Raw genomic sequence first — 14,681 nt, 5'->3', positions numbered from 1 at the left:
TACCAGCGGGTGCAACACTTCAAAGTATCAATGATGGTTCCAAGCATCGGTTCGCACACTTCAAAAAGAATAATCTCCACTTGTTCGTGCTTCTGCGATTTTTGCCAACAGACACTTGACGAAGGTGCTTGGGTAGCGCAGCGCTCAATCTCACGAAAGCTCACGTTCAACGACCCGTTGGATTCGGATGGTGGGCACCATTCAGTCACGCAAATTTCGAATCGTTCGGCTACAAGTGACTTTAATGACTTGGCTGGCGGGACTCATTAGGGGAAATAATTACTTTAATAGATTGAAAAGGTAATTGACTTAAAATTATCAGCCAAACACGAAGAGGTGATCTCGATGTAAGCGAGCGTGTTTGAGGAAAGCGTGCACTTGGTTACACTGTCACCCAGGGGGTGGTTGTTTTGATGTTAGATATTGACGAGATATTGCAGAACTTATTTTATATTTACTGTAAGTACCTCCTTGCTGTACATATAAGGAGTAGAATATGTTTTAATCGATAACCCTATACTGTTGTATCTAAACAAACTCTTAATTAGTTATCAAACAAAGTTTGTTACCATTAAGCTACTGTTATTATTTAATCATTTTTGTATTAGTCATGGTTTTCCTCTGCTGCATCCTGTTATAAACGACTTTAAAGCGCTAGAAAATAGGATGAGCAAGCAAAATAAATGGTACTCAACGGAGTTGCCCGCGGTTGTACTACTTGCTACAGTCATGAAATAATAGATTACATGGTCAGGTGCAAAATGATGATGTTCGCTTCGAAAGCAGACCGAAAAGGACGGCGAAAACAGTATGTACACTTTTTTTCTGGCTGTCATAAAATGCTTTCGATTTTATGTTGCTTTACCTGTTGCGTAGATGCGTTTTATCAATGTGTTAATCGTGAACGATTTACGTCAATTCAGTGCAGTTTTTATAGAATATAAAAAAACTTAGCGAAAAATTGTTAAAAAACATTTTATTCGAACAAAACTTTATGAAATATGCACACCTCGATGGAGCTTAATATGTTTTTTTTTCAGTGCGTTTTGACAAGAAAGTTTGTTATTTATCTCCAATTTTTACTTGATCAACATTTTCATGCCGATAAATTGTGCAAAATTCCCTGCCTGTGGGTAAAAGTTTTGATGTATTACACCAAACGACCAATTTTTCATTTGAAAATTGTGCCGTCCTTCCGGTGACTTTTCGTTTCACCGGTCGAGTGGCGGTACTGGTTCTAAACGTGCTTGGTCAGCAAGGGTCGCTGCTGGTGAGTGAGTGAGTGACTCGGCAAACGACAGGCTATAAATTTATTAATTGAATTGAGGTACCCGTTGTGGTTATTAATATTTTATAGTTCATTTAAAATGCTCTGCAGTATATTTCCAGCGCCAACCAAACCGCAACACGAGAGCTTATGAATTTTCACAAGATGGGAGGGTCGAACGGGATTGGGACGGGGCTTGGAACAAGGTTACAGTTCGTGATGCTTGTCTAGGCGTAAGGGCGCTGGGTTTGACGCTGGTGGAGCAATTACGCCACGACCAGTGAACAAGTTTAGTTGTGCTAAATTGAACAGCTGGTGGTACAATTTGTGTTAAATTTCGGTTGTTTCGTACAATGCAACAGGAGCTACATTATTAGGGCCTAATTTTATTGTTTGAACAAATAATTTCCAAAGGATAATAATCATCAGAAGTGCGTATTTTCTATGAATAAACAATGGATCATGTGCGTATAACTGTATATGTATATGTATGCCACCTTTGCTTACAACATTCGTCCGTCTTGAATGATATGCGTGATGAAACGTCTCGCAGCGATAATGTGGGCTGCATGTGCATGACTAACAACATGTCACTTTTTACAGCATTTTACGATGTGAAATGTCCTTTCGTTTATGAACCGACCTATCATGATGCGTCGTAAAAGGAGCGGTGCAAAACTTGATCAAAGTTTCAGTGACCCGGTGGGAAGGTTGCGCATAAATGGTACGGCGGAGTGAGGGAATGAGAAACAGCGAAAGAGCGTGAGGGGAGCGAAAAAGAAGAACGCAACCGAGACAGAAAGGGTGTTGGAAAAGTGTTGGGCGAGTCATATCGTCAAGGGTATAAGTAATTTAGGGAGATTTTTACTGATATTCTTGGGGATTGCGTGTGTAGCGAGTTCTACGCTCGTTTGTGACCCTTGCCTCGGGTGTATGTGTTGTTATGTGTATGTGTATGTTAGTGTGTGTGTGTGTTTCCATTTGGCCCGTTTTATGGCGTTGACTGTTGTTTGACGGAGGACGATAAACAAAACCATCTGGCTGTAAAACACTAAATGAAAATCTGTTCGGTGTGATTGCCAGAGATTATTTAATTTACCGTAGTGCAAAAGGGTGCGCGCGAAGGGACATGCAGTGGCACTGAAGAAATTATTCATTTTGATGGTGCTGAAAGCTTTAATGTGGAGCATTTACATTTTCTTAAGACGTATTTTGAAGAAATTCGTTAAAGCCGGTCATTCAAAACTACGTTCGTCTTGCTGTATCTTTTGTTTGAATTTTGTTAAATTTTTATGTATAGGAATAATATTAATATTTAAACGATTTCATGTTTTGTAATTTATTCGCTCCATCTTTAATGAGGAGGTTTACCTACGCAATCTTAGCATATTTTCAAAACGAACGTAAAATATTAGCTTTTCAAAAGATCGTTTCATTTCAATTTGTTTCATACTACAGAGATAAAAATTTGATTTAAGAACAATTGCTTTTGTAATAAAGCACACTCTCAGTAACATACGACACACATTGACCTATTCGTTTTACATGGAAACGGAGCAAACTGGAATCCTATTGAGGTAGCTACTGCTAGAGCGTAAAAAAATGACTATCACATCAATTTCTAGCGCACGCTGGCAGCCTGAGATGGCTAGGATGAAGAAATGAAAGAAATTTCCTCGATTAGACGCGCACTGCTGCTGACAGATGTTCTCAATTTCAGAAGTTATCACGGATCGATCGATTTGCTAGCCGCTGGAACTGGAGAGAGAAAATAAATTATCCTGACACGTGGCAGCGCTGTCTCCTGGGACGAAGCAAAATTGCCTCAGTAGCGAACTTTAAACGTTTGTCGTTAAGCCAGTGTACGAAAATTATGTGGCTGAATTGAACTCATGCCTTTGGCTATTTCTCATCGTCAAGCTAGCTGAATTGCTTTTAAGTGAAGGGATTTTATTTGGAAAATGTTCAACAGGAATCGTGTTGTCATTGTTGATGGAACCGTTGAAATGTTTGCGATTCAACATTCATATTTTTTTTAATGAAAAACGTAAAGCAACTGAAAATAGATGAAATGGCTTTTATCTATTTCTGTAAAACATTAAAACTGCAAGAATCACTCACGTTTTTCAGAAAAAAATACGTAAAATTCAAACCGCAACATCTATTTGCATCGTTCGTTCATGCAATCGTTCTGTTTTGAATGGATGAAAACTCAGAAAAACATACTTTATTTTTTCGTTCAGTTCGTTTATTCCACATTTGTGACAACGTTCGATCGTAGCAGCTGTACTCAGAACAGGAAGAGGAACGATTTTTTGTTTTTGTTATGCTTTCGAATGTCACGTAATAACTATTGCAAAAATGGCGAATGGAATACAATAGAAAAAATAACTCAGTAAAAGTCATTTATCAAAGGCGTGGATGCAAAATGTTCATTCGTCCAGAATCACCATACTTCGGAAAAGAGAAGTGCTGAAATAAGAACTATTCGATCCGTATAGCATTTGCGAGTCGGTAAAAGGTTTGAATTCATGTTTCTTATATGATGTGATTTTTTTTTACAAATCGTTAGTCTTTATCTGTACGAATTGGTGGCAGACTGGATCTATAGATAAAACATGCAGCTGATTTATTTTTCATGTTCCCATTTTATGAATATTTTTTAATCAAAACATTCTATATTTTATAACTGTTGGTGTATGTGAACAGCTTTGTACTGTGTCTGTGAGATTTAAAAAATCAAGAAGATAAAACAAGTACTGTAATGGAGAAGCCTGGTGTTTCAAGCACAATTAATTGTATGGAGACGCCTAGCCATTTACATCATAAGACTCATGTTTCCATACTTCTACAGTTTTAACAACCGCTGCGTTGTATGACTACATAAAACGATATTTTCCTCACGCTTCTTCTTTGTGTCTGTTGCTTAATGATTTACTGCAGAACGAATGAAGAAGTAAATAATGAACAAGAACATATGGTACATCGCTTGCCGTAATGAAACAAACGAGGAAAAACAATTGTCTTGTCGCCCACTTGCTATCTTTGTCTATACTCACCTATTGTACTGTGACATCACACTGGGTATAAAGTGTAGCTGACCTATTTTTATTTGCCTTTTTTTCTAATACTTAAAAAGTTTCATATTTTAACAGTTTTGAGCAGCACTAATGAGGAATTCGTTCCTTTATTTTTAAATTGCACTGTGAACCTTTACAATTAGAATTGTAAATTTACAAGAAGAATTACAATATTATTAATTTTAAGGTAAGGTAGGAGGTTTGGAATAAATTCATGTAATTCCAAATCAGGAAAAACAATCTTAAGATTTTTAACTGAATGCTCTAAAATATTATAAATAATCAAATTATTAATTCTAAAGTACTTCTAATACTATAATAGTCATTCCAATACTGTGAAACATTTTTGATTTAATGTTAATTAAATATTTCAATATTTTTTTAAACATTCAGCAATAAAAGCACAAGCCAATATGATTTTCAATTTATTTTAAAGTTTGTATCAACTTTGTGGCAAACTATTGAAATGCACTGAAAGTTGAGGTTTATGTTCAACAAGTTACACAAACGTGTTAATAATACAACAAACACTGTAGACCATGTTGTGGCAACGAAGGTCAAACAGACTAATAAAATATTAAAGTAAAGCTTGTTATCTATGCTGATCACAATAACAGCAAGTATAATGTAGTTTGCTGATCTTCCCTCCCTTTTTCATCCGCATGATAAAATATTAATTTATGCAATGTCTGCTAGTTACTCACTTTGGCAATAAAACGCACCCCAACATAAGGAACACAGCATATTAATAATCTTGATCTCCAACTATCTGCTCTACTAGACTTCCCGTGTCAAATACACACACTACCTGCTATGAGCCCCAAGATAAGAAAACCTTCTTGCAACATTTTTGGGACTGGTGTGACGTGACGGTGGTAGTAAATTTTAGTGTCCATAGTAATAACCAGCTTCGGCAACAGTGGCAGCACAACGCTACGCACCATAGCGAGCATACTTTCCGTACCTGTGAACCCAAATGCAAACCACTCGTAGCATCGTGTGTACAGGTGAAAATAATGCCTTCCATCCATGGCACGCGTTCCGGGCAGCGCATGACAGCAGTCATTCGTCATTGGCGGTCTGGCAAAAAGGGACGCAAACGATACTTAAGTATCTCATGGCCCTAATGAAATGATGAAAATTTGCGGCGAGCTAGCCACCATTGAGCATTGCGGTACGCTGGAAAAAAGGTCACCATAAACATGGGTGACACACCTGTTGTTTTGTTTTAATTTCCCGTAGCTTAAACGGAGAAATACTTAACAAAGTAGAAGCAAATGAAATTCTTCTATACTGAAGTATCGGCGCAAGAAGAGAATGACCGGAATAAATGTCGTCTGGTTTTCCTGTTAGCTTCTTTCGCAAGTAAAAGCTTGCGAGGAGTAGTCGTGACGGCTCACTGTCACACGGTTGGTCACGCAGATTGTTATTACGTTTCGGATCCGGCGGTACTTTGCAGCTGAGATCCATTACACCGGTCCCGGGGTGGATCAGAAGTCCCGGTTCCGGTGACCGCGCTTCTTGAGCTATAAAATCTAGCAAAGTTTATTTCAGGCGAAAAGTTTTGCTCTGGTTTGGACGACAGTGCCACTTCTAGTTGGCTATTATCGTCCGCACTGCCCTCGAGCGTAATAATAGGATTATACACAGCCCTGCAGACGCCATCAGCAAAAGCCAGGGCGGGTATGACTCTCGCTTAGCAGAAGATGCGGATTTCACTGCTGTTTTCTTCCGTCTTTTGTGCGCCGTTCCTCGATGGGGACGGGTATGGCTGTTTGGAAGAAAGATTCCTTTCCTGCCGGAATGAAGTACGGGAAAAACCACAAATCCGGACGCGGTACTGGGCGGATACACCGACGACGACGACGACGTCGCCACTAGCAAGAGTGAGCTAATGTTTCAGAAAAGGATTATGACAGCTTTCGTCCACTTCGATGCCGCTTTGCAACCAGCACTTTACAGAGCATGTCTTGAGGTCCGAAGTGTCGATTCCTAGCTAGATGGCAGAGCCTTTTTGTAGCTCTTAGGATAGTATTATAATTCAGTAGGACGCGGTACGAATATGAGTGAGTGTGAGAGACACGGGGAGATTGTTTCATATCGTTAGAGGCAGAGTTAAAGCATTGGATAGTCCATTTACGTATGTTTCTTTTGGATGATGAAGCTTTACATTTCGAGGATGAGAGCGGGTCAGTGTATTAAAGCTCATTCTCTATTGCGGTAAAAACAAATCAGCAACAGACACTGCCAACATTACTTAATGAATAAGTTGTACCAGTTTCAATAATCAGTGATACTCAAAGGAATTAACGCAAACTGATTGTTGTTTTTTTTTTTCCAATTCGTGAGATTAGCATATGATAATCATTCCAAAATGAATCTTTTAGGACTTTTAAAGCGTGTTCGGAAGTTTCAAAAATGCTACATCGCAAATGCAATCTCAGGGTACGAAAACAATGTCGGAAAACTAACAACTACGGACATGTTATGTTCGGGGTTAAAGCTCTTTCAACCATGATTTGGATAGTGCATGCTCATTCATGGCCTAAGCTGTATTTTCGTACATTTGGTACACAAGCACAGAAGAAAGTAGAGAATGCACTGTTAAAACACAAATTAGAATCACACTTGTTCGTCTGAAAGCAAACACACATAGCTGTGTGAAAACGATTGTCTACATTTAGGCGCAAAAGAATTTCTTGCAGCCAAATTTTCGTCCGCCTGTTGGCCTGCTGCATGCAAAGTCTAGCGTCAATGTTGTATTGATGCATCCTTCTCAAGCGTTGCTAAAGCTACACAAGTATGCGTCCGTGTGTATGTGTGTGTGTGTGTCCGGGTGTGTTAGTGTATGCTGGAGTGCTGGCGTACATGCTAACCATGTCGCCTCCAAACGACGTCGTCTACCGTAAGCACATTATCATGTACGCAGAGCAAGATGACGATGATGAATGCTGATAGAACGCTGTGAACACGCCAAAGCACTAATCCTCCCAGAGACATCCTTTCTGGGTGGAGAAGGCTGCTGCCACTCCGCAGATAGTATCCAGTGGGGAAATCCCGCAGATAATGAAGCGACCGGTCGTAGGTGCGGCCTGTGACAAAGATGCTTTATTTTATCATGCATTACCCAGGGTGATTAAAGCACAACATCCGGGCGCTGGTATGATGTATCAATCTGAGGGTGTTAGGCGTGCTATCTGCGAGAAAGATATTAGCCCCGAACATGGAAAGCATTGCCACTAGCTTTTGGGTGGGTGAGGTCGAGAATCATCCTATTTCTCGGATCGTGTTGTAAGGTTGCAAGAGCTGATGTGTGATTAAGTACAAAACATGCTTGTTGTTGGTGTTGTTTCTACAGTAGTTGCTTCTTTAACAACTTTAACAACATTGGTCCAAAGCTTGGCAGTTTATGAATATTGTTTGCTAATGTAAATAAATTCCCAAAAATGGATATCAATTTCGATAAAATATATTGAGCTCCCTTCTAATGTTCTACTTGAATGGCTTTGAAAAACAACAATAAAACAATGATATTAGCTCACCGTAAAATAGTAAACTGGCGATATTAAAAAAACACCCCCCCCCCCCTCCAGAACATAAAGTTTACATTTCATAAAAAAGCCATCGTCATAATTAATTCGCCGCAAACGCATCTAACCGTATCTTGGGCGCTTTTATTACTTCCTTAGTGAGCAATTCTTCGCCTCTGCCACTGGCCACCCAGCGCGTGCGCCAGTGATCCACGCGCCAAAAAAAAAAGAAGATCCAACAAAGCGACCGGTTCGAGCCAACAGCTTCCATGTGCCGCAAACAGGAATAAAAGTTTGCCCGCGCCACACTCATTAAAAAACAATTCACTAAGAAGTGAAACCCATTATCGAATATTAGCGCAAAAGCAGTGGCAACATAATTCATTGCGCTCGCTGCGACAGATTGGCACAAAAAGTGAGCCCAATAATAAAAATGGGACCCGCGCGTATAAAAAAAAACTTGCACTTACAATCTTGCACAACAACCGGCCCCGGCACCGGGAGCGAGAAAGCAAAGGCACGGCCGCTGCGGAACTTAACCACAGTTAGATGAGTTTCCCGTCTTTCTCCGCTTTGCGATTGGGAGGGCACTGGGTGGGGTTGGAGATAAAAAAAAGAACTTGATCGCTCGGGGGAAAGTAGAATGGGAATGTTTGTGTTTGCAAGAGCGAAGAAGAGCCTTTTTACAGAGGTGATAACAGTGGTGGTCCGTCCCGACGGAGTGGGAGTACGCTGCTGTCGCCAAGGTTCAACGAGGTCAAAATAAATTAAATTTCATCCGAAAAGTGCTTCTTGTTGCGGTATAATTTGCCAAACGCACGAAGATTGAAGAAGCAAAACGCAATTTGTCCATTATCTGCTCGTTCGGATCGGAAATGCTTATCATGGTGGAAAAATTCGCTCCCCTTAACCCGCAGCATTGGCTCGGTTTGCGGCGCGTCCACCCAGGACGCACTCACACATACGCGCGAATCCGTTTGCGGAACCTGGACCTGCAAAGCGCTCGAGCGCGGCAGTCGAATAAATTATGCATTCTGACATTGGCAGTGTTTGCTAATTAGCATAAATTATGATTTATCGCGCTCCGTGTTAATTGCCTTCATTTACGACGGATTGGTGCTGGGATTCTTTTCCCTGCGAGATTTCTGCATCCACGTCCGAGTTGTGGTCACCGAGCGCGGCAGTATAGAATGGGCGAGTGAATTTGTTTACTTGCTGAGGGAAGGCATCTGTTTGAATTTTTTTCTGTGTTCCGTTTTGTGAGTCTTTTTTTCTCACCAACAACAATTTGGTTTGAGAGTGGGAACAAACAATAGCGAAGGTGGCGCCAGTGTCGGTGGTTTTATTCATCTTTCCGCTTACTCGCGGTCAAAGTTTTACCTTGACCACACCACACTGGACACCACTGTCCACTGTTCCTGCGCAGTACGGTTTACGGGCACTGCAACAATGTTCGGCTTGAAAGTTTCATTTCTTCCACCTTTACGCGTCGCCAGCATAATATGGTATGAATAGTATCAGCAGCGAAAAGTGTTTGAAAACAATCCGTTCTCGCTTACCTGCAAGGCGTTTGGCCAGGTGCAGCTTTCCGGTGCCTTTATCTCTATTTCCGTCCCCGGTATGCTGATATCGAGCGCATCTTCCGTGCTTGCCGGGCACAAGTTCCGTTCGTTTGCATCTGTGAAAAAGGGCAGATGTTTAAATGTGTTAAAAGGAATCTTTTAAAGCTGTTATGAATAGATTTCTGTATTTGCATGTACTCTTTCAAACAGTGCATTTTAATGAGATGTATTTAAACACTACCCTCGATGCACCGCATTTACGCAACAAAAACGCAGTATGCGCGTACATCCATCAACCGTCACCACCTGCCGATCATTTAAAAGCCCAACAAACCCCGCAAGATACACTAAAAGATAAACTGTACACTGTAATGAAACGCTCGGTCGAATTGAATTATTTACTAATTGGATTACACGAGCATAATATTTGCCCCGGGATGAACAACAGCACACGGGGCATAACAGTGCGAGACAAAACAAACAATAACGAACGAGAACGGTGGCTCAGAGGAGAGGCTGAGGCAGACTGAGGCCGATCGAAAAAACCACAAAATTTCCCCGAGCAATACCATAAAGCTTGGTAATATTTTATGTGCGTAGCCATGCAATATATGTGAGAATGTGAGTGAACGCGGGCACGCGCTCGTGTGTGTATGTGAGTAGATCCTGCTGGCTGTAGCGCTAAAAGAATCACGGAGCATTTAAAGAAAAAAAAGAATAAATAAAACACGGCAGCAAAAGCCAAGCCAGCGCGTTTGCTTTCCGGACCGCTGCATCGTTGCTTTATGGCCATAATTTGTTAATGCTTCTCAATTAGTTTCCGCACGTACGGTTTCCGGATCGGTTTTCGATTCCGTGCCGTCGGCTGGGGCTTTGACGCTGATGCCGCCGCCGCCAACGACGACGAATGGGCCGAAGGAAATCTACGGCCTCAAGGAGAAAAACGCCACCGCCCGGATAGAGCAGTGCCCTAACCACAGCGGCAGGCATATAAATCAAAACCAGTAAATCCGATAACGAGCGCGTCTTGTGCTGGCCGGGCTAAGTTGGGGAGGTTTTTTGTGGCTGTGAGAGACGGCTTCGACCGAAAGCTCCTCCGCAAAGGACCACGCTCCTGGCACGACTCAAAACAACACGCCCCAGAGCGCTCGTCGAATCCGCACAAAAGCATTTGCTCGCCTTAATCAACCAAAAGCCCCGCCAGTGAAACACAATCCCATCGATACGTAAATGGTGATAAATGTTCCTTTAAAAAGATTGCAGCAAATTAATTTCCCACGTAGAGTCGATTTTCCGCTAGACTTTTCTTCCGAGCCGGTACGAAATTGGAGCACCATAACGAAAGAAACTAACAATGGTGGGGCAGTGAAAGCACTGTGAAGCAGCGCGTGGCTGGTGGAGGAAAATGACGAAACCAATCGCGAAGTGAAGACCAATAATTAGTAGGATTATTTAATTATTATATTACGCCCATTGGCTTCTGTGCACCACGGCCAAACCAAGCAGCGAGAAGGGTTGGGAGAAAAATAGCACTTTTATGACTATTGTTTTTATGAAATCCTTCCCTCGCTTCATGTGGGACAGATGTTGAGAGCTACAGAAAATGGCAGAAAATGTAACGCATTAATTCCGCAAGTTTAATGTGCGAATTAACAACTTTCCGGAGGTTTGGTGGATGCTTTTCGATTATATTATTATATTCTTCGCAGACGTAATCTTTGTTAATAGTAATATTTTATATTAAAAAAAAACAAAACAAAATAATTAGAGAGAATAGTTGAAAACTGCAAAGTACAGAACAAAGAAAAAATGAACATAAAGCATCATGAGCTCCAAGCGCCAAATCATAATTAAGCAGCCAAAGCTCAAGAGAGTAATATAATTCAAATTAGCCGACATCAAAGTATCCTTAGTTCCTGCCGATTACTTATCAGCTTAAAATGAGTTTCCAGCCACCGTCACTCCTCCTTGATCATCAAAGCATTGAATTTCTGTCGAATCGTATGAAGTGAGTTGTTTTTCCCGAAAAAATACCCCCCACAATCTTGCGATTGAAACACTCGAGCTCATAAAATCTTTCCCATTGCGAAAAGTCGCTGTCCACGGCACGGCACACGCGGCACTGCTTCGAATCAAGAGGGCACCTAGCCCCGGTGACTGATTTATTGAAATGTCGATGAAAACACTTTCCCTGAGAATCGAAAGCCACCAGCATTCGGGTGGAAAGATTCGCGGTGATGAACTGCCAGCTTCCCACGGGTAAGGCTTCCTTCGGCGGTGCGGTTACGCTTTGGTGATAATGACAATTCGACGAGCGGCACCCTGCTCGGAGGTCAAAATGCTAAGCACTTTTATTTTAAGAGGCGCATAGAAGAAGAAGAAGAAGAAGATGAAGAAGAAGCCGAGGCTGTAGCCGTTGAATAGCACTCCGCAAAGAGCGGTTCGTCGTTAGCAGTCATCGAACTTTGCTACTTTGCGCTCGAATAAGTTTTTAATTAATTTCCCATTATTCATTCAGTGTTTTGCGATTGTTTTTAAGGCGTGGAAATTGGGAACGCTGCCCGTAATACCGGCACACCCACTGTGCCGTGGGAGAGGTGCTGGCTGATTACATCGGGGTGGTTTTCAATTTCCACCATCACCACCGTCAGCGCTAGCTGAGGAAATTTAATGGGGTTTCGAGCCTTAACGAGTTGCGGTACGGGTTTTGGTGAAACAATAGAAGTATGTTTATGCTGACGGATTCTTTTTTGTGCCGCTGTGGAGCGATTGAAATGATGGAAACTAAACAATAACTAGGCCACTGAATAGGATTGGATGAAATTGATTGATTGCGCATGAGAAAACACGAAACTGGCCGATAACGTTACACTCAATGAGGCGTTATGTTTGCAACCCTTTTTGTTTTGCTTTCAACATTGTGTTTTTATGTACTGCTTTGATTTATTTCGTATAGCTTTATTCATAGTAAAGTGAAAAAAAAAAACTGAGAAAAGGGCAGTAGTTATTTCAACGGTTGTGTGCCGATTAACGTACAAAGTAATAATGAATCGGAGCAATCGCAGGCAACACTTAAGCATTGATTGAAATTTAAATATTAAAATGAAACATTTGTAATGTTCTCTCCCCTTTTCTTTCCTTTTTCTGAAAAGTATAAAATATTTGCTTCCGTTACACCCACTATCCCACCACAAAGGAAGAAAGAAGTACTGACATCATTATCAACACTGCACGACATTTGCCCAATTGCAATTTGTTAGATCATATCTACTTACCGCCACTCCGCCCGTACTGCGCTATCTCGATCGAGATGCTCGTGCCGCGGGGACAACTTAATGTGACAAGCTCTCGATCACAGCCGGCCCGTTGATATGTGCGCAACGTTCCCGAAAGTAGCGCTGCAAATAGAGATAGCAAGAAAAAAAGATTGAGAGAGTGAGTGAAGAGAAAAAACATATGATGAAAAGACGGAACAATTGCACGAGGATGGAATAAATATCAAGATGTGACGCGGTCGGGAGCGACAGACCGATGAAGTGGGAGAGAGTGAAACAGAGAGAGAGAGGGGAGAGAGAAAAAAACAGTCCAAGGACAAAGGACTAGAATAAACTGCACGTTTGTCATCCCGTCGGAAGAGTGAAGTGTGAACAGCGTCCCATGTTGTACGCATCGTACGAAACCCACGGAACGTGAGAAAATAGTACGTGTTTCAGTCGAATGGGAGAAGAACGAAAGAAAGCTGGACTACGTGTGCACTTTTTGTGATGGAAATCTTCATATTATCACATTAATTTGTCTGCTGACACTTTCGTTTCCTGAAGGTTGCTTAGGATAAAACCGGTGACCATGGGTTTGATGTTGTAAATTTAAGTCAATGAAAATGAAGGGCGGTGTGTGTATAATATGAACTTACATTAATAGCCGAAAGATAAATATTTTGTATAAATTATATTCACTTACGGTTTGGAAATGCATTAAAAATTGTATTATCAATTATTGTCATACTCTACTTCGCTGTGGCATTGCTGAATATTTTCAAACAAAACTCATTTCTCTTGCAACGTCAAAATAAGCAAGACTGGGATTCCACTGGAAAACCACTAGAAAGCAACTGAAAAAGTTGATTTTTAGATTATAAATACAAATGTCCTAAACTATTTTGCTTGGCCGTTCCTAAACGTCAGCATGATACGCTATATGCTCAATGTGGATGTGCTGCCCATCCACGAACCACAAATCCAGAACGATAAGCTTGCCGAACGCACTGTACCGTATACAACTATGTCTATATTGAGCAGTGGCAAACAATGTTACATCTGGCCAGATGGAAAATCTGAATTCTGGGGAAATGTTTCCCGGAATACCTTCGCAATTGCATTCCTATTCGTTGCCTTTCTTTGTCCGGTGCAGTTGCACAGATCGTTACTTTCATTATGCCCGTTCGGTGTACATATTTTACAGAAGCTTGGTATAGCTTTGGCCATTTGCGCACGGTTGATTTCTAGCACAAATGTAAATGCCCATCATAGCAAGGAAAATGGGCCACATATTACATTCAAAATATTTTGCATCCAGTTCTGCAGAATCGTGAAATGTTTATGGTTTGAATTCGGTTGCCAAGGACGACGTAATACTCGTCAAAAAATGATTTGCATCATAGCGTTACCCCGTTTGGGGCAGACAATATTTATTAAATTTTAATAGAGCCGTTGCTTTAAATGCTATTAATGTGTGCTTATAAAGACGTATTGAAAACAATGAAAATAGTATTGTATGATACAAGAAGTAAAACAATGCCGTACTTTGCAAACCATTACTAAAGCAGCAGGAAATTATTTCCAGCACACCAAACTGTACCACTCACTGAACATAATGAAGTATGGCTTTATTGCCGTCAAATGCTAGCAATAAGCTTCTTGCAACACCATCAATATTCAATCGACCGGTACCAAGGGCACTCGTACGTTCGAAAAACGTTCATTGTCGAAACAAAAATGGTAAGCCGATTAAGGGTGTAACCGTAACGCAAGCGAAAAAACACCTTCTTAACAAGCGATGTTGACTACGAGCTGCTAGAAAGGTTGCTAAATTTGGTTCAATTTTGGACAGCATGGATGCGAAGGGATTTTAGTATTTTCCAAGTGTGCGTTAATTAGCTTTTATCATACTTTGGTCAGCGGCGCTGTGTTGTATCAAGTCTGTTTTTGGCAATGACGTCATGGAACAATGCCTGTAAGGCCGT

At 41.1% G+C, this 14,681-nt stretch overlaps 1 protein-coding gene across 7 annotated transcripts in view; it reads right to left on the bottom strand.

Moving 5' to 3' along the window:
- Nucleotides 1–14,681, bottom strand: part of LOC121603668 (protein eva-1-like) — a 90,306-nt gene that overhangs the window by 37,388 nt on the left and 38,237 nt on the right. For all 7 annotated transcript variants that reach the window (XM_041932751.1, XM_041932745.1, XM_041932749.1 and 4 more), the window contains exons 3-4: nucleotides 12,715–12,837; nucleotides 9,437–9,555 (exon numbers count right to left, since the gene is read on the bottom strand). In XM_041932751.1, the coding sequence (XP_041788685.1) occupies nucleotides 9,437–9,555; nucleotides 12,715–12,837 (242 nt within the window). The remainder of the gene's footprint in view (nucleotides 1–9,436; nucleotides 9,556–12,714; nucleotides 12,838–14,681) is intronic.

The sequence above is a fragment of the Anopheles merus genome, chromosome 2R, assembly GCF_017562075.2.
Source record: "Anopheles merus strain MAF chromosome 2R, AmerM5.1, whole genome shotgun sequence".
NCBI lineage: Eukaryota > Metazoa > Arthropoda > Insecta > Diptera > Culicidae > Anopheles > Anopheles merus.
The sequence above is the reverse complement of the archived record's forward strand: the minus strand, read 5'-3'. Positions and strand labels throughout refer to the sequence as shown.